Source organism: Heptranchias perlo, chromosome 9 (assembly GCF_035084215.1).
Source record: "Heptranchias perlo isolate sHepPer1 chromosome 9, sHepPer1.hap1, whole genome shotgun sequence".
NCBI classification, from domain to species: Eukaryota; Metazoa; Chordata; class Chondrichthyes; order Hexanchiformes; family Hexanchidae; genus Heptranchias; species Heptranchias perlo.
The window spans coordinates 15,027,207-15,047,555 of record NC_090333.1 but is presented as its reverse complement, the minus strand read 5'-3'; the positions used below and the strand labels follow the sequence as shown (position 1 = coordinate 15,047,555).

Here is a 20,349-nt window from a genome sequence, read left to right as displayed (position 1 = left end):
TATCTCAGATTTAAATTTAGCAATTGAGCTAGTATCAACTGCCGTTTGCGGAAGAGAGTTCCAAACTTCTACCACCCTTTGTGTGTAGAAATGTTTTCTAAAATCGCTCCTGAAAGGTCTGGCTCTAATTTTTAGACTGTGCCCCCTACTCCTAGAATCTCCAACTAGTGGAAATAGTTTCTCTCTATCCACCCTATCCGTTTCCCCTTAATATCTTATAAACTTCGATCAGATCACCCCTTAACCTTTGAAACTCCAGAGAATACAACCCCAATTTGTGTAATCTCTCCTCGTGACTTAACCCTTGAAGTCCGGGTATCATTCTAGTAAACCTATGCTGCATTCCCTCCAAGGCCAATATGTCCTTCCGAAGGTGTGGTGCCCAGAACTGCTCACAGTACTCCAGGTGCGGTCTAACCAGGGTTTTGTATAGCTGCAGCATAACTTCTGCCCCCTTGTACTCCAGTCCTCTAGATATAAAGGCCAGCATTCCATTCGCCTTATTGATTATTTTCTGCACCTGTTCATGACACTTCAATGATCTATGTACCTAGGTCCCTTCGGACATCCACTGTTTTTAAACTTTTTACCATTTAGAAAGTACCCTGTTCTATCCTTTTTTGTTCCAAAGTAGATGACCTCACATTTGTCTACACTGAATTCCATTTGCCAGTTTTGCCCATTCACCTAATTTAATTCAGGAGAAACTTCTTTATCCAGAGAGTGGTTATAATGTGGAACTTGCTACCAGATGCAGTAGTTGATGTAAATAGCATAGATGTCTTAAGGGGAAGCTAGGTCAGTGCATGAGGGAGAAAGGAATAGAAGGAAATGCAGATAGGGTTAGAGAAGTAGGGTGGGAGGAGGCTCGTGTGGAGCATAAACACTAGCATAGACCAGTTTCTGTACTGTAAATTCTATGTAAAATTCCTTCGGGCAGCTGTGCCTTCAGCCATAGATTCGAAGCTCTGGAATTACCTCCTTAAAACCCACCTCTTTGACCAAGTTTTTAGTCACTCCTCCTAATAATCGCCTTCTTTGGCTCATTGTTAATTGACTGATTATGCTTCTTTGAAGCACCTCGGGACATTTTCCAGGTTGAAGGGGCTATATAAATGCAAGTTGGTGTTGTTTCTAGGAGGAAGTCCCACAATGGGGCAGACAATCTGATGATACGGAGCAAAGTAACGAGAATGCTGGCACCCACCACTTTTAGGTTCTGAAAGATTAGAAAAATTCATATGATCAGCAGCAACAAGATTGACAGTGGAAATTCGGGCAATGCTTCCCCACCCCCCCCACCCCCAGTCTATGCAAAAACAAACAAACTTGCAAGAAATCTTTTTTCAGTTGCTGACGGATATAGTGTGTTGGAGGTGTGTATTTCAGAGCTCCCCCTGAAGGTTGGTGGGTAAAGCCAACACACTGCAGTACAAAACCATCCAGACAAGATCACAGGTTTTATCCCTGGTATGTGCTGTTAGTTAATCTCAAGCTGGGATAGCAGATGTGCTCAGCACTCCTAGGCTAGAGAGATGAAAAAAAAGTCAGTCGGGATTCCTGCTCCACAATTCAATGCAGCAGCTCCGGCTGGGAGTGCACATGTGTAGATGTCAGACAAGAGCACGATTGGGTTCGGCTGAGATGAACTCCATGGTCAAGGAGCCTGCTGCTGGGTCAGGGTCATAAATGAAGAATGGCACTTAGGTAAGGTACCATCCCTCAGCACCTTGCAGGAGAAGGGAAAGTCATATACAAGTTCACAATGACGGGATAACCATTACCGAAATAAACTCAAAAAGACTGACGAACTCCCATTTGTCAGATCAGAGCCAAGCAGGAAATGTGAAGGAGACCGAAAGGAGGAATAATCAAAAAAAAGCAGCTCATGTAAAAAAATAAGAATTGTATTGCAGGTACACATAAAAGAGGACAATCGAACAAACAAACCCTACTTAAAATGTTTTAATTTTGTGCATTTATATGTAATGACTGCAAAACCCTTTTCAGTGTTTCTCAATCATAGACTCTGTTGGGCACATGTAAATGTTAATGCATAGTAGTGTACCATTCCAAAACATGCCTTATTTTCTTACAAAGTGCTTAAGCAGCCACTTTATAATGAATATAACATGTACAATGTAAAATATTCTCAATAATTTGAAATCAGACTAAAACATTTGTTTAAAAAATGTCAGAGATAAAATTAGTGCTTTTGAGCTCATCTCTGTACTTTCACCCTGCCCTCTACATCATTAGTGATTTAATTTTCTCTTTTTAAAAAAAAAGTTTCTTCTCTCTATACACTTTGGAAACAGACCTTCTCTAGCCGTTTACTTTTTTAAAAAAAACTATTTAAAACTTTCATTAATTAACCCTGCTTATTTACATGTACTGTTCTTTATAAAAATGTACATTTGCTGTTCCAAATATTTCAGTATTTATTGCTATTGTCACCTTCTTGTGACGAAAAGGACAGGATAAACCGTGAAGAATGGGAAACAGTAGCTTATGTTTAAATTGTGTGGATGTTACTTGTGCAGTTTTTGACATGGAGCCTGCTGTGGTTAGCAGAAAGAAAGGGTTTTCCTTAAACTTAAAATATACAAACCGTTAACAGTATGTAGGGTGTTGCCGAGCCATACATTATCTATGCATTATAATGGTCCAACAGTTAGAAGTCACACTGACCAGCTACTTTTAAAAACACATTTTCACATGGCCACTGTGTATTAAATGTGAACACTATAAATTCGTTGTGTGAATGTAAACTAAAATACAATATCAAACTTACATTGACAGCATGTATACATTTCCATAAGAACTTAGAAGCCGAAAGTACTGTTGTCATGTACAGCAGATAAGAGGAAATGACCCACTGACTAAATGGTATACAAACTATAAAATCTTTTGTGTTCTTTGATCATGGTACATCACAAGTAATAATCTGGGTTATGGAAATTTATGACGTGTGAGAAACAGCAGGATCTCATTGATAGCTAGTTCTTCACACTTAAACTTACAGACGAACATTAAAAAATAAAACACAAACTTTCTTCTCTTCATGAAACGAATAGGCTGGTGCCCACCATTTTACATACAGTTCCAGGAGCGCGGAGGTGATGTTGCTGTTTGGCAAGTGGCTTTGGTAGGCTTTCAGTACCTGCAAAAATCTGTCTGGAAGCACTTAGTGCTGTCTCACAAAGTTAAGGCATATTGCAATTCTACATAATAAATACAATTAAAATTTACAACATTAAGGTAAGGCATCAAACTAGCTTTTAAAATCATAATATGAGACCAAATAATGTGCAGAGTAATCAGTTTGTTAAAATGCACATTGTTTGGCCACACAGTAATTATTTTATATCAGCAGTCAAGACAGTAGCTGCCTTATGCCAGGTGAGACCATACTGTAGTGTCATCAGCTGATAGCACCTCAAACTGAAGTGGTAATGTGGCAGAGAGAAAGTAGTTCTCAATTTAGCCCATGGAATGATTCTTACAACACCCTCTCCTAATTAAGGCAAAAATTACCATTTATAAAGTGAACAGACCATAGGAAGAAGAGAGTTTCTGCAGTACAGATACAATAAAGAACAGTGTTAAGTCTACATTGGGATTTCCTGGTATCAGCCAGATTGAGTGTTGCAAAAGAAATCAATGATATTTAGCACAAAAAAACTTTCCCAATGGTCAAAGATGTGAAAGATTCAAAATTGCCACTCCTCACTGGTGGTGATGTTCTTTCAGGGAGCTTCAGTTGCATGAAATTAAAGGACTACAGATGGCACAGACTGCAGTAAAAGGTTGGAAGTATCCATTATTTGTCTCAAAGAGGGCATTTCTGTGAGCTACAGTCAGCTATGAATTCACAGTTTCTACTCCATGAAAATTTGCTTGTTGCATTTAACACCAATCTGCTATGTAATCAAACTCCTTGAACATTCCCTGTTCCTCCTCGACCAGAACCCTTGGCTCCCGTGGTGGTGTAAGAATTGGTGCCTCTGAGGTAAATTCTTCATCAAAATTACTGACATCTTCTCGATCTTGGATTATGGGCTGAAATGGAGGCTTTGCCTTCTTTGCTAACAAACTGATCCAATCAACAGCCTGTTAAAGGAAGGGGGATTAAAAAAGTCAGAAATGTTTTGAGTTAATACGCACATCTATTGCAGCACAATTGATATGGGACATAAGGATGTGAGGAGAAACGGTCACAGTCCATCCAGCTGACTGCCATGCACAGCCCAGTCTGATCTCTTTTCCCTATCCCTAAACTCATCCTATTTGCAGAATCATGGAACTGATGTAATTCTCGAGTGCTTCAGCTTAAGCAGGCTGACAAGAGCTTACAATCCAACAGTTTATTTGTAGGTTTGTTAGCTTGTTATTTCCTCTAGTTTGTCGTACCTACATCAGCAAGTCCCGTTACTACTTTAAAAGTTTAGATCATGTTCCCTCCTCAATCTTTTATCTAATGATGAGACGTGGAGAGTAGGGTGCATTATACTACAGCTACCTAGCCAAGCTGTAACTTGTTTACACTTCCTGGCTACAACAGCTATTCTTCCTAGGAGAGATTGCTGCACATGAGTACTTACACATACACATACAGCTCCCTTCATGACCACTGAAGTGTAGATACTTAGAGAACATGGGCTGGAGCATCCGTATGCCACAGACATTTCAAACTCCTATTGATAATTTTAAAAAGGAGTGTTTAGGAGGCCAAGGGGATTCCCTGAGCACTTTTTAAACCAGGTATGACAGCATACTGGAGTTAGACTACATGTGATGTCAAACCCAAATGATCAGAGACTATCTTACCCAGGGGGACTCTCAGGGGCAGGCTGGCACCTAACTCAAATTATACTGCAAATCCAGCATCACTTCAAAGCAGTAGCTGTGATGCAGTGACAATAAAGTTGCAGTATAAATACACCCTTTTCGTGGATGAATGAAGTAAAACCAGAAGTCATTATCTCTTGCCCTTCTTTGAATTCTTTCCACTCCCTCTAAATTGCCCTAGGGAATTTTTCACAACTGTGCACACTAAGTCGTTAACATTTTTAAGGCGTAATGGGGTGTGTTAGCATCACTTAAATTGTCTTATATACGTTATATTGTTTGTCTCGCAATTGCTGCCTTACATTTTGATGGCGCTTAGTCAGTTATAATCACACCTAGATCTTTTTCCTCTGACTCACCTTATTAAACAATCTTATAATCATATATTTGCTACTTTTAGAACCAATTCATATTAAATGCCAAATGGAACTCATCCACCCAACCACTGTCTCTGTACATGCCGTTTATTCAAAAATTACACAATTTAAAAACAAACAGAACATAAACACTTACTCTGAAGAATGCTTGTTTCTTTACATCTTCTGCATCCCTTTCACTTGCTCCCAGGCGCCGCTCTGGGTTCCTCCTCAGGAGCTAATGACAATGGTAATGCTGATTAGTGTTTAAATGAACCCTTTTCAGAAAAAGATCTACAATGGTAGATGTGTAGAAATCAAGAGTTTAAACTTATAAATTACAACTAATTGGGATTTGTCACTGGTCCTTATATGCCCATTCTACACAGATGGAAATAGATTGCATACAATTCTAATTCCAGTACCCCTGCAACTTCTCAGCTGCTGTCATAGAGTACCTTTGTTGTTAGATGTCATTAGCAGGGAACGGGTACAACACTCTCACATACGTGGAATAGTTTTCAGCAACAATTCATGACAAAATCAGCAGCTTACATAATTCAACAGCTATTTCAAGAATCCAGACAAGTCTCATTTGAGAATTGTTAATATTTAAACCCAAGCTCTCCCGTTCTGAACTTATAGTTCAAGTCAGACAGACAATCTATTTACATCCATCATCTAAACACTCAACATGATGTAAGTCTTTACAAATGTATCAGTCAATTATTTTCCCCAATGAAAGACTACTTTTTCTGAATCGACTGCTACTTTCTGTACCTATGCAGCTTGAAACTGAGTGTATAGGAATCTTTGTGACCGCAAAAGGAATTTGGGGTAGCTCTTAGGGACCGTACCTGGAATGACTAATGTTCTGGTGCTTCTTAAGGCATCCCAGTTACCTCCTCAATCTTGCTCCGTCCTATCAGCCTCGTGTGAAGGTGTATTGGTAGATCTCAAAGATTTAGCTAGACACCACTACATAAGACACCCTTAGTAGCAGTCCTGTCTCAAAAGCATCAAAAGATTGGTGAAGGAGCTCTTGATCAGGATAATTTTCACTGGCAGGAGGAAAGCATCCTAACCCCACAGTCAACTAGTTTCACTGACATTAACATCAATACTTTGGAAGGGTCACATGGCTCTTGCAGCAAAAAGTCTTAAAAGGACATCATACCATGATTGTTTTTCTGGATGAACCTTTCCTAATGCATGTGGGCAACATTCAAATGCTGATCAATCTACTCTTCTTTAAGATTTATTTAAATACAGAAAACATCTGTTATCAGATACAGCAGAAGCCAATGTTATTTTGACATGTGACAAGTGATAAATTTAAGGGCAGAAACATGGTTCTAAATATCGATAATAATTTATTTCTTAGCTACGCCGTGAAGCCCATTAATTCAGATGACAGATTATATACAAGTATAAAAAAGTTAAAAGAAAATCGGAAGCAATGACAGAAGTTTAAATTACACACGCAAAAATGTGAATTGACTTATAAACTAGAACATATAGCCTAGCCATTTTCAACCAAGCTAAACACAAACATGAACATTGGTGCTGAAAACTTTATATGTAATGAATGAAAAACTGAACTTCAACACCTGTATCTTTGAACATTATTTCCTTATTTGATAATGAATAAGTTTGCATAATGCTCATTTTTATTTCCCAATCTGTTTGAAGACCACAAATTCAAAGAATATTTAAAAATCTAGGAAGCAGAAAATCAAGTAATTTAAGCATACAGCTTTTAAGATCTACTTTAAAAGAAGTGCAACTAATATAATTGACTAGTCTGGACAGCATTCAAAGCAGACAAATTTGTAAAAAATAATTTAATTTGTTCTCTCAAATTAAGCCAATTATTGAAACATACCCTTCTCATGATGGAGATTGAATCTGTAGATAAGAATCTTGGATATCTCACTTCATCATTTACAATACTATCAAAAACTTCTTCTTCGTCATCCCCAGGAAATGGTGACTAACAAGAGGTGAGAGAAAAAAAAGCAATAATTTATATTGTATTATATACACTGGATTTAAACAACAGTCACTCCAACTATTCGTGCTCACCTCACCAACCAGCATCTCATAGATAAGAACACCAAGTCCCCACCAATCCACTGCCCTCGTGTATGAAGTTTCCGTCAGTACTTCCGGAGCAAGAAATTCAGGAGTGCCACAAAATGTGCTTGTTCGATCTCCAAAACCCATACCTGAAATAAATGAAGGCAAATGAGCCAATTTCTCATCTGTATTTAAGCAAACAAATTCAAAATAGTATAAAATTTAATAGAACATGCCGTTATGGCATTTAAATGATCTTAAGCAATGATAAATGAGTAATCTGGGACCATGTTCACATGAATTCACAGCTGGACAGGCTCTAAATGGAATTCAAAATGTGTAGATTCAAAATAGAAGCCATGTGGCAGGTGACATGGAAATATTCTAGTCATAAAACTAACAAATGACAGTATTACAAATGGTCGCAAGTCATGCAACGATTTCAATATTTGTTATTAATAATCCACCATGGAATCTATTTCAATGGTTATGACACTTAGCATTATTGTGGGGTACATTTATGAACCTAGAGTAGTGTATAATGGCATCAGGTGATCTGCTTGGAGCCTGGCTGTTATTAGTGGACAATTATTGGCTTCCAAATAGCTATGGGTTCCCACTGTACTGCAGTCAGGTGCCAGGGCCAAACACAGTTCAATTCATCAATGACGTTCCCTCCATCGTAAAGGTCAGGAATGGGGATGTTTGCAGAGTGTTCAGCTCCACGCACAACCCCTCAGATGATGCAGTCCGTACCCGCATGCAGCAAGACCTGGACAACATCCAGGCTTGGGCTGATATGTGGCAAGAAACATTTGTGTCACACATGTGCCAGGCAATGACCATCTCCAACAAGAGAGTCTAACCACTTTCCCTTGACATTCAACGGTATTACCATCGTCTAATCCTCCACCAACAACATCTGGGGGTCCCCGTTGACCAGAAACTTAACTGGACCAGCCACATAAATACTGTGGCTACAAGAGTAGGTCAGAGGCTGGGTATTCTGCAGCAAGTGACTTCTCAAAGCCTTTCCACCATCTACAAGGCACAAGTCAGGATTGTGATGGAATACTCTCCCCTTGTCTAGGTGAGTGCAGCTCCAACAATACTCAAGAAGCTCGATAACACCCAGGACAAAGCAGAACGTTTGATTGGCAGTCCATTCACCACCTTAAACATTCACTGCCTCCACCACCGGCACACCGTGGCTGCAGTGTGTACCATCCACAAGATGCACTGCAGCAACTCGCCATGGTTTCTTCGACAGCACCTCCTAAATTCACAACCTCTACCACCTAGAAGGACAAGGGAAGCAGACACATGGGAACACCACCACCTGCACGTTCTCCTCCAAGTCACACACCATCCTCACTTGGATATATAACGCCCTTCCTTCATCATCACTGGGTCAAAATCCTGGAACTCCCCTCCTAACAGCACTGTGGGAGAACCTTCACCATACGGACTGCAGCGGTTCATGACCACCTTCTCAAGGGCAATTAGCGATGGACAATAAATGCTGGCCTTGTCAGCGACAACCACATCCCACGAATGAATTAAAAAATATATTTACATTCTTAGTAGCGGTTGACGTGGCCTATATTGTACTGTACTGTAAACATCCCCATCCTCAACGATGGCGGAGTCCAGCACGTGAGTGCAGAAGACAAGGCTGAAGCGTTTGCAACCATCTTCAGCCAGGAGTGCCGAGTGGATGATCCATCTCGGCCGCCTCCCGACATCCCCACCATCACAGCCAATTCGATTCACTCCACGTGATATCAAGAAACGGCTGAGTGCACTGGATACAGTAAAGGCTATGGGCCCCGACAACATCCCGGCTGTAGTGCTGAACACTTGTGCTCCAGAACTAGCTGCGCCTCTAACCAAGCTGTTCCAGTACAGCTACAACACGAGCATCTACCCGACAATGTGGAAAACTGCCCAGTTATGTCCTGTCCACAAAAAGCAGGACAAATCCAATCCGGCCAATTACCACCCCATTAGTCGACTCTCAATCATCAGCAAAGTGATGGAACGTGTCGTCGACACTGCTATCAAGCAGCACTTACTCATCAATAACCTGCTCAACGATGCTCAGTTTGGGTTCCGCCAGGATCACATGGCTCCAGACCTCATTACAGCCTTGGTCCAAACATGGACAAAAGAGCTGAATTCCAGAGGTGAGGTGAGAGTGACTGCCCTTGACATCAAGACAGCATTTGACAGAGTGTGGCACCAAGGAGCCCTAGTAAAATTGAAGTCAATGGGAATCAGGTGGAAAACTCTCCAGTGGCTGGAGTCATACCTAGCACAAAGGAAGATGGTAGTGGTTGTTGGAGGCCAATCATCTCAGGACACTACTGCAGGAGTTCCTCAAGGCAGTGTCCTAGGCCCAACCATCTTCAGCTGCTTCATCAATGACCTTCCCTCCATCATAAGGTCAGAAATGGGGATGTTCGCTGATGATTGCAGAGTGTTCAGTTCCATTCGCAACCCTTCAGATAATGAAGCAGTCCGAACCCGCATGCAGCAAGACCTGGACAACATCCAAGCTTGGGCTGATAAGTGGCAAGTAACATTCTCGCCAGACAAGTGCCAGGCAATGACCATCTCCAACAAGAGAGAGTCTAACCACCTCCCCTTGACATTCAACGGCATTACCATCGCCGAATCCCCCACCATCAACATCCTGGGGGTCACCATTGACCAGAAGCTTAACTGGACCAGCCATATAAATACTGTGGCTACGAGAGCAGGTCAGAGGCTGGGCATTCTGCAGCAAGTGATTCACCTCCTGACTCCCCAAAGCCTGGAGTGTGATTGAATACTCTGCACTTGCCTGGATGAGTGCAGCTCCAACAACACTCAAGAAGCTCGACACCATCCAGGACAAAGCAGCCCGCTTGATTGGCACCCCATCCTCCACCATAAACATTCACTCCCTTCACCACCGGTGCACAGTGGCTGCAGTGTGCACCATCCACAGGATGCACTGCAGCAACTCGCCAAGGCTTCTTCGACAGCACCTCCCAAACCCACGACCTCTACCACCTAGAAGGACAAGAGCAGCAGGTACATGGAAACACCACCATCTGCACGTTCCCCTCCAAGTCACACACCATCCCGACTTGGAAATATATCGCCGTTCCTTCATCGTCGCTGGGTCAAAATCCTGGAACTCCCTTCCTAACGGCACTGTGGGAGAACCTTCACCACACGGACTGCAGCGGTTCAAGAAGGCAGCTCACCACCACCTTCTCAAGGGCAATTAGGAATGGGCAATAAATGCCTGCCTCGCCAGCGACGCCCACATCCCATGAACGAATAAAAAAAACAGCATTGATAGCATACATCAGTTCAATTCAGCATATTGGACAAGTTATTCCTTCCCTCCAGTACTTCGGCTGCTCATATGTAACAATTGACTAGGAGCTGCAAACTTCCACGGTTTAGTATTCCGCATGAATGCCAACATATTTACTATTCTTTTTAACATTACAATAAGCTTACAATTTGATTTACATTACCGATTATTTCAATTATAAAAATATTGTGGCATGCATTTTAATTTGAGATAACGTGACGTGCAATACACCTACATACTATGTTCTGTTATAATGAAGCAAGGTCAAATAAAGGGACTTATCAACCAGACTACAGAAGGCATCCTGCTGTAGATCAACAGCAGTAACTGCACTAAAAAGAGACAATATTTCAGGATAACAACGTATTTACAATCTGATCCATGAGGAATTTTCAAGACTTTGAATACCTACCCTCCTTACAAAGACCAAAGTCAGCAATCTTGACGTAGCCGTCACTATCCAGCAACAGATTATCTAGCTTTAAATCTCTGGAAGAGGACAAAGATTTATATCAAACCACTGCACACATTTGCTAAACGTGGAAAAATCGCTCAAATCAATTTCTACTCAACACGCCAAGGTTAAAAAGAGTAGGAGAGACAAGGGCGGTAATTCTCTCAGTCTGTGCTCCCCCGTGTACAGTCTCATTAGCAGCAAGCGCATTAGTGGAGATAGCATTACAACATCATAGCTCCAACTTTCTGACCCGCATTTACTACTAGCACAGCCTTGCAAGATTACACCCAAGATTAAATAAACCAAATAGCTGATGACAAATTTGGGTTTTAAAGGAGCCTAGGAGGACATTAACAGTTAAGAAATTGCTCCAGTCTCTGAATGCTACTAATGTCATTTTCACCACCTGGACACATAGCTTGGTATCAACAACAAATTTGGTTTGATCAGCGGAGACCCCAAAACAGAATCTGCAGACCTCTACTGGTAACAGCTCCCGACCCGGAGCATTTTCAATTTTTTCAGTTTCTGGGTTGAGATTAGATAACCTGGAAGAATCACCAGCCAGCAATCTCATGAAAGGATTCAAATGACAATATAAATATCATCTGAACCCCCAAGGTGACACTGCTGTTTCAATCACCCCTGACTATTGGGGTTTAATTTGCTCTAAGCATTAAAGCTGGTGCATAGTAATTGTGCATTTACATGTAACTTTGTTAATCCCATACATTGTTCCAAGCACATTGTTTACTTGTGACATATGCTGGGCCCTCTGTTTAATGATACATGGCCCTTTTGAAAGGTATCCTTGTTGCCTCAATGCTCAAAAATATGATTTGTAGAGCTATATCCAGGAAGTGAAGTTTTTAGGATCTCCTTGTTCACTCCATGAACAACCTAATTTGCATATTCCACAGCTGGACTGATGTAATAAGTGTTATTAATAGTGTGCCTATTATTAGGTGGTTAGTGGGTGATTCAATAACATTATTGCAGGTGTGTTGTTATTTGCTGCTCAGAACTCTAAGAATATATTGTGTAAATGTATTTCTGCTATCACACAAAGAGAAAAATAAATCCTTGACAAAAGTGCACAAAGAACAAATTAAACCCTTAAAAGTAATTAGTGGGAGCTGTCTTGTTTGTATTAGTTCTGCAATTGTATGAATCATACCAGAATTGGAATTTATATGTGGTTGCACTGGTATTCTATCAAAAATGGAGTCTAAAAGCAGACCATCAGCAAGCAATTGTTCTTCTACATACCTGTAAACTATCTTGTGTTCGTGCAAATACTGCAAACCAAGAACCACACAAGCAGCATAAAACCTGTTGCAGGGAAGTCACGTTGATGGTTAGTATAAATAAAACAATGATGTTTTTGTTCTAATTGTATTCTTCACAAAATATGCCAAATTAAGAGTGAAAAATTCACCCGACATTTTTTTTCTTCCAAAGTGGCTCCACCAATACGAAAGACAACACTCCCCGACCGAGTACGCTCAGGTTGGTTACCTATTATAAAGGCCTCTGCTAGGCCTGAGCCGGCAATGGAAGCTGCAAGAGTCTATTTACACTCAAGCTTGACCACCCCTGTCCCAAAATGTCCACACTGAGATGATAAATTTGTGAGGAAGTGTTAGGAGAACTTGCACCCTCCCACTCCTTCGCACAACAATTTAAATGTACGGACAAAATACGGCATCAGCTAACCAGAAATGTGGCATTACACAACATTACAATTAAGACAGACAAGTAGCTATGGCAATTAACTTGCAAGAATACAATTTGGAGGCTTTCTAAGCTCAATGTGTAGACCTATTGGATCATTAAAAAAATTATGCATTTGGAACAGTTGTTTGAAGAATCAAGACTGTTTGGTAAAGGTTTTTTTTTATCTGCATCAAATAGAGAAATGTAAATGGACAGTGATGATCAATTTGAAACAGAGATCCATAATTCAAAAGCATCATACAAGCAAGCTAATAATGACAAGAAAAGCAAACTAAGCAATATACTGCTAGTGGTGCAATATTCTATTATTTAGCCATCAGTGTTCACATAGAATCATAGAAGTTACAACATGGAAACAGGCCCTTCGGCCCAACATGTCCATGTCGCCCAGTTTATACCACTAAGCTAGTCCCAATTGCCTGCACTTGGCCCATATCCCTCTATACCCATCTTACCCATGTAACTGTCCAAATGCTTTTTAAAAGACAAAATTGTACCCGCCTCTACTACTGCCTCCGGCAGCTCGTTCCAGACACTCACCACCCTTTGAGTGAAAAAATTGCCCCTCTGGACCCTTTTGTATCTCTCCCCTCTCACCTTAAATCTATGCCCCCTCGTTATAGACTCCCCTACCTTTGGGAAAAGATTTTGACTATCGACCTTATCTATGCCCCTCATTATTTTATAGACTTCTATAAGATCACCCCTTAACCTCCTACTCTCCAGGGAAAAAAGTCCCAGTCTGTCTAACCTCTCCCTGTAAGTCAAACCATCAAGTCCCGGTAGCATCCTAGTAAATCTTTTCTGCACTCTTTCTAGTTTAATAATATCCTTTCTATAATAGGGTGACCAGAACTGTACACAGTACTCCAAGTGTGGCCTCACCAATGCCCTGTACAACTTCAACAAGACATCCCAACTCCTGCATTCAATGTTCTGACCAATGAAACCAAGCATGCCGAATGCCTTCTTCACCACCCTATCCACCTGTGACTCCACTTTCAAGGAGCTATGAATCTGTACTCCTAGATCTCTTTGTTCTATAACTCTCCCCAACGCCCTACCATTAACGGAGTAGGTCCTGGCCCGATTTGATCTACCAAAATGCATCACCTCACATTTATCTAAATTAAACTCCATCTGCCATTCATCGGCCCACTGGCCCAATTGATCAAGATCCCGTTGCAATCCCAGATAACCTTCTTCACTGTCCACAATGCCACCAATCTTGGTGTCATCTGCAAACTTACTAACCATGCCTCCTAAATTCTCATCCAAATCATTAATATAAACAACAAATAACAGCGGACCCAGCACCGATCCCTGAGGCACACCGCTGGACACAGGCATCCAGTTTGAAAAACAACCCTCTACAACCACCCTCTGTCTTCTGTCGTCAAGCCAATTTTGTATCCAATTGGCTACCTCACCTTGGATCCCATGAGATTTAACCTTATGTAACAACCTACCATGCGGTACCTTGTCAAATGCTTTGCTGAAGTCCATATAGACCACGTCTACTGCACAGCCCTCATCTATCTTCTTGGTTACCCCTTCAAAAAACTCAATCAAATTCGTGAGACATGATTTTCCTCTCACAAAACCATGCTGACTGTTCCTAATTAGTCCCTGCCTCTCCAAATGCCTGTAGATCCTGTCCCTCAGAATACCCTCTAACAACTTACCCACTACAGATGTCAGGCTCACTGGTCTGTAGTTCCCAGGCTTTTCCCTGCCGCCCTTCTTAAACAAAGGCACAACATTTGCTACCCTCCAATCTTCAGGCACCTCACCTGTAGCGGTGGATGATTCAAATATCTCTGCTAGGGGACCCGCAATTTCCTCCCTAACCTCCCATAACGTCCTGGGATACATTTCATCAGGTCCCGGAGATTTATCTACCTTGATGCGCGTTAAGACTTCCAGCACCTCCCTCTCTGTAATATGTACACTCCTCAAGACATCACTATTTATTTCCCCAAGTTCCCTAACATCCATGCCTTTCCCCAACATCCATGCCTTTCTCAACCGTAAATACCGATGTGGAAAGAGACTGAACTTTCATTTTAAATTAAATTTATTTTTACACTCATAATTCTGTATTCATCAGGAACAAAATCACTTCTCTCAAATGCCACAAAGCACTTCACTTTCCATGGATTATTTTGAAGTACAGTCACATGTAGGAAAACATGGCAGCCACTTTGCATACAGTAAAGTCCCACAAACAGCAACGAGATGAATAGCCAATTAATCAATTTTCAGTGATAATTAAGGGAGGAAAGTTGGCCAGGAAACCCCCTCTCATCTTCTGAAAAGCTTGGTGAGACAAGATAGGTGCTTTTTAACAGCAGCACAGACTGATTGGGTTACTTTTGTGTGATTATTTTTGTTTTCACTGTTGTGAACAAACAGCAGTAAGATAAACACCAACAGATGTACAGTGAAATTCTGGGGACCAATGTTAAAGAAAGGATTTACATTAAAAATTTGTAATATCATTAAATTTCTCCTGCCTTCAGTGCTCAGAAGTTACAAAAAATAAAAATTGGACAGCCAGAGGACGTCAGCTGTCCTGCAAAGATCTGCATTGTTGCATACATAAAGCATTTGTTAAAACTTTTGTTAGTACTTACACAGCCCTGGGTTCAGAGAAAACATCAGCATGAATGTGCATCATCAAATCCCCACCAGGAGCATACTCCATTACAAAACATACATGATCTTTGGTCTGAAAACAGGCAAAGAGATTGACCAAAAATGGATGCCTGACGCAGTTCACAGTCTCAAAAATTCTCTTCTCACACATAAGGCTGAAAACGGAACAGGAAATAAAAAAACAATTAAGTTTTGCACATTAGCAATGAACACAATTCAAAAAATATTTACCAAAAAAATACAAAAGCCATTTATTATCACACCTGGCAAATGCTGTAGATGCTATGATTAGCTCCAATAATACTTTTTATTAAATAACAGAAAATGCTGGAGAAGTTCAGCAAGTGAGGCAGCATCTGTGGAGAAAGAAACAGAGTTAACGTTTGTCAGAACTGTTCTGACAAAAAATCTTCGACCTGAATCGTTAACATTGTTTCTCTCTCCACAGATGCTGCCTCAATTGCTGAGCTTCTCCAGCATTTTCTGTTCTTGTTTCAGATTTCCAGCATCCGTAGTATTTTGCTTTTGATACAAACCACCACTTCCAATTTAATAAAATGTAACAATGATTACTTTAAATTAAACAGCACTTTCTAAATGCAGGTGATGGCTCAAACCTGAGGCTCTGATCTATATGGGTGGGAATATGGGTAAGAAACATACACGTAGTCAAATGTCTGCTACAGTTAAGACATATCTATGCATGACCTATATTCCAGTACTAAAAATGGAACCCGAAAAACAGTGACAGCAGTGGAAAAATGAATCTCCTCTGTAAAGAGGGTGACATTGTGATGCGATGGGCGTGGTGCAATGTTTAGAACGTAAGAATATAAGAAATAGCAGGAGTAGGCCATACGGCCCCTCAAGCCTGCTCCGCCATTCAGTAAGATCATGGCTGATCTTCGACCTCAACTCCACTTTTCCGCGCAATTCCCATTTGGCTTGATTCCCCATGACCCCAAAAATCTATCGATCTCAGTCTTGAATATACTCAATGACTCAGCATCCACAGCCCTCTGGGAATAGAGAATTCCAAAGATCTCAACCCTGAGTAAAGAAATTCCTCCTCATCTCAGTCCTAAATGGCCGACCCCTTATCCTGAGACTATGCCTGCCTAGTTCTGGACTCTCCAGCCAGGGCAAACAACCTTTCAGCATCTACCCTGTCAAGCTATCCCTCAGAATCTTATGTTTCCATGAGATCAACTCTCATTCTTCTAAACTCCACAGAATATAGGCCCATTCTACTCAATCTCTCCTCAAAGGACAACCCTCTCATCCCAGGAATCAATCTAGTTTGGTGATGTCCTTTACCTATTGTCCATCAGCCTAAAAGCACTTATTACTGTGACTTTCCTGTTTGACTTGGCTGACTATCCATGGTGTGTGAATTACAACTGAATTAAAAACATGGCTTGAAAGCTAAAAAGTAATAAATTTAGGTCATGTCAACCAACCAAAACAAGAAAGCGAAGGTTTCCCTCGGATGTTAAAGTGTATTCAATGTGACCGACACCAGTGGTAGGAGAGAAATAACAGATGACGACCTATTAGGGGCTCTTTCAAAGTCGTGGACGAAGAGAATGGAAGTTGCTTCTTGTCTGAAATTTCTTAAACAGACATATCCTGGTGTCTTTCTTTCCCTAGGGTATAGATCAAATTTATAGGCTACAGAAATACATATTGACGACATGCATTTCCTTACCTGTCTACCTCATCACGAGCCACAATATCACCTTTCTTCAAGGCCTTGATGGCAAACATTTCACCAGTGACTTTGTACTCAGAAAGAAGAACCTGAATTATAAATGGATTAAAAGTCAAATATTTGTTTCACTGCACTGAATTGTAGAAAGTGAAAGCAATAGGCATTCAATTTTCTCATTTTAGGATTACCTTTCCAAAATGTCCCCTGCCAAGCACAGCAACACATCTGAAATCCAGAAGACTGAACTGGAATCTTTGCTGTATTCTGGAGAGTTAAAAGATGAAAGGTTGCAGTATAACAAGTCTAACTACTCAATTCTCCCTTCTGGATTGGCGTTGATCACATTAATAGAGGTAATTTAAATATTTCTTCAATATGAGCTATTAATAAAAAATTATTTCAATAGAAATTTAAATACTGTACCGCTTATCTTCTGACTGCGGGAGAGTTCGAAAGTCTAGTTCTGGGTGGGGTAGCTCAGGCACAGAAATTATATTGTTCTCTACGTTTGAAACAATATTATTTCTATCATTTAGAAAATCAAATGTTGAGAGTGCTTCCTATAAAAGACAAACAGAATCAGTGCTATTTCTGCTTCAAGATAAAAATACAATGTCAAATAAAGGTCTTGCAACAAAAGGAACAGCAAGTGCATCACCAAAAAAAGTTTCGGTCAATGCATTGAATCTTGAGACTTACAATAATCTGATGTCTCCTAAATTACAATGTTAAGAGTCATGAGACTCACCCCCCAACCCCCAAAGAAAAGTCTGCACTTGTCATTTAAGGTAGAAGAGTTTCCAACTTATTTGAAGTACCTTGTAATTTAGGAATGTGAAAAAGGAAACCAATCAGAAACATAGAACTATTTTCAGATCATTAGATGGCATAGACCATCTCCCATAAGAACATAAGAAATGAGCAGCAATAGGCCATACGGCCCCTCCAGCCTGCTCCGCCATTCAGTAAGATCATGGCTGATCTTCGACCTCAACTCCACTTTCCTGCCTGATCCCCATATCCCTTAGAGTCCAAAAATCTATCTATCTCAGCCTTGAAAATATTCAACGACTGAGCATTCACAGCCATCTGAGGTAGAGAATTCCAAAGATTCACAACCCTTTGAGTAAAGAAATTCCTCCTTAACTCAATCCTAATTGCCCACGCCTTCACCTGAGACTATGCCCCCTAGTTCCAGACTCTCCAGCCAGGGGAAACAGCCTCTCAGCAGCTTATATGTTTTAATGAGACCATCTCATTCTTCTAAACTCCAGAGAGTAAAGGCCTATTCTGCTCAATCTCTCCTCATAGGACAACCCTCTCATCCCAGGAATCAATCTAGTGAGCCTTCATTGCACCACCTCTAAGGCAAGTATAGCCTTCCTTAGGTAAGGAGACCAAAACTGTACACAGTACTCCAGGTGTGGTCTCACCAAAGCCCTCCACAATTGTAGCAAGACTTCTTTGCTCTTGTACTCCAACCCCCTTGCAATAAAGGCTAATATACCATTTGCCTTCCTAATTGCTTGCTGTACCTGCATGTTAACTTTCTGTGTTTTGTGTATGAGGACACCCAAATTCCTCAACACTAAAATGTAATAGTTCCTCACCATTTAAAAATATATTCCATTTCTCTATTCTTCCTTCCAAAGTGAATAACTTCACATTTCCCCACATTATACTCAATCTGCTAGCTTCTTGCCCACTCACTTAACCTGTCTATATTGCTTTGCAGACTGTGTCCTCCTCACAGCTTACATTCCCACCTACCTTTGTATCAGCAGCAAACTTGGATACATTACACTTGATCTACATCATTAAGAGATTGTAAATATCTGAGGTCCAGGCACTGATCCTTGTGGCACCCAACTAGCTATAGCCTGCCAACCTGAGAATGACCCATTTATTCCTACTCTGTTTTCTGTCTGTTAACCAATCCTCTATCCATGCTAATATATTACCCCCAACCCCATGAGTCCTTATCCTGTGTAACAACCTTTTATGTGGCACCTTATCGAATGCCTTTTGAAAATCCAAATATACTACATCCATTGGTTCCCCTTTATCTACCTGCTAGTTACATCCCCAAAAAACTTCAGTAGATTTGTCAAACACTATTTCCCTTTCATAAAACCATGTTGACTCTACCTAATCATATGATTTCCTAAGTGCCTCGTTATCATGTCCTTAATAATAGATTCCAGCATTTTCCCGACTATAGGCCAGTTAGCCTGACGTCAGTAGTTCCCTGGTTTCTCTCTCCCTCCTTTCTTGAATAGCGATGTTACATTTGCTACCATCCAATCCACTGGGACCGTTCTAGAATCTAGGGAATTTTGGAAGATCACAACCAATGCACCCATTACCTCTGCAGCCACCTCTTTTAGAACCCTAGGATGTAGGCCATCAGGTCCAAGGGATTTGTCGGCTTTTAATCCCATTAATTTCTCCAGTACTTTTTCTTTACTAATATTAACTACTTTAAGTTCCTCTCTCTCATTAGATCCTTGGTTCCCCACTATTTCTGTATGTTTGTTGTGTCTTCTACTGTGAAGACAGATACAAAACATTTGTTTAATGTCTCTGCCATTTCTTTATTCCCCATTATAATTTCTCCTGACTCAGCCTCTAAGGGTTTACTTTCGCTACTCTCTTTTTACATATTTGTAGGAGCTTTTTGTATTTCTTGTTAGTTTACTCTCATATTCTATTTCCTCCCTCTATCAATTTTTTGGTCATCCTTTGCTGGTTTCTAAATTTCTCCCAATCCTCAGGCTTACTACTCTTCTTGGCAACATTATAAGCCTCTTCTTTTAATCTAATACTATCCTTAACTTCTTTAGTTAGCCACGGATGGATCACTTTTCCCATGGAGTTTTTATTCCTTAATGGAATGTATATTCATTGAGAATTATGAAATATTTCTTTAAATATTTGCCATTGCTTATCTACCGTTGTATCTTTTAATCTAATTACACAATCAACCTTAGCCAACTACCCCCCCCCACCTCATTCCTATGTAATTGGCTTTGTTTAAGTTTAAGACTCTAGTTTCGGACTTAAGTACGTCACTCTCAAACTCAATGTGAAATTCTATCATATTAAGATCACTCTGCCCCAGAGCATCCCT

At 40.6% G+C, this 20,349-nt stretch overlaps 1 protein-coding gene across 2 annotated transcripts in view; it reads right to left on the bottom strand.

Moving 5' to 3' along the window:
• Positions 1-1,891: 1,891 nt before the first annotated feature.
• LOC137325138 (serine/threonine-protein kinase N2-like) overlaps positions 1,892-20,349 on the bottom strand; it is a 98,514-nt gene continuing 80,056 nt past the window's right edge. For both annotated transcript variants that reach the window (XM_067989886.1, XM_067989887.1), the window contains exons 13-22: positions 17,643-17,779; positions 17,408-17,483; positions 17,217-17,308; positions 15,487-15,663; positions 12,383-12,445; positions 11,069-11,145; positions 7,293-7,435; positions 7,093-7,200; positions 5,365-5,445; positions 1,892-4,113 (exon numbers count right to left, since the gene is read on the bottom strand). In XM_067989886.1, the coding sequence (XP_067845987.1) occupies positions 3,910-4,113; positions 5,365-5,445; positions 7,093-7,200; positions 7,293-7,435; positions 11,069-11,145; positions 12,383-12,445; positions 15,487-15,663; positions 17,217-17,308; positions 17,408-17,483; positions 17,643-17,779 (1,158 nt within the window). In that variant the 3' untranslated portion in view covers positions 1,892-3,909. The remainder of the gene's footprint in view (positions 4,114-5,364; positions 5,446-7,092; positions 7,201-7,292; positions 7,436-11,068; positions 11,146-12,382; positions 12,446-15,486; positions 15,664-17,216; positions 17,309-17,407; positions 17,484-17,642; positions 17,780-20,349) is intronic.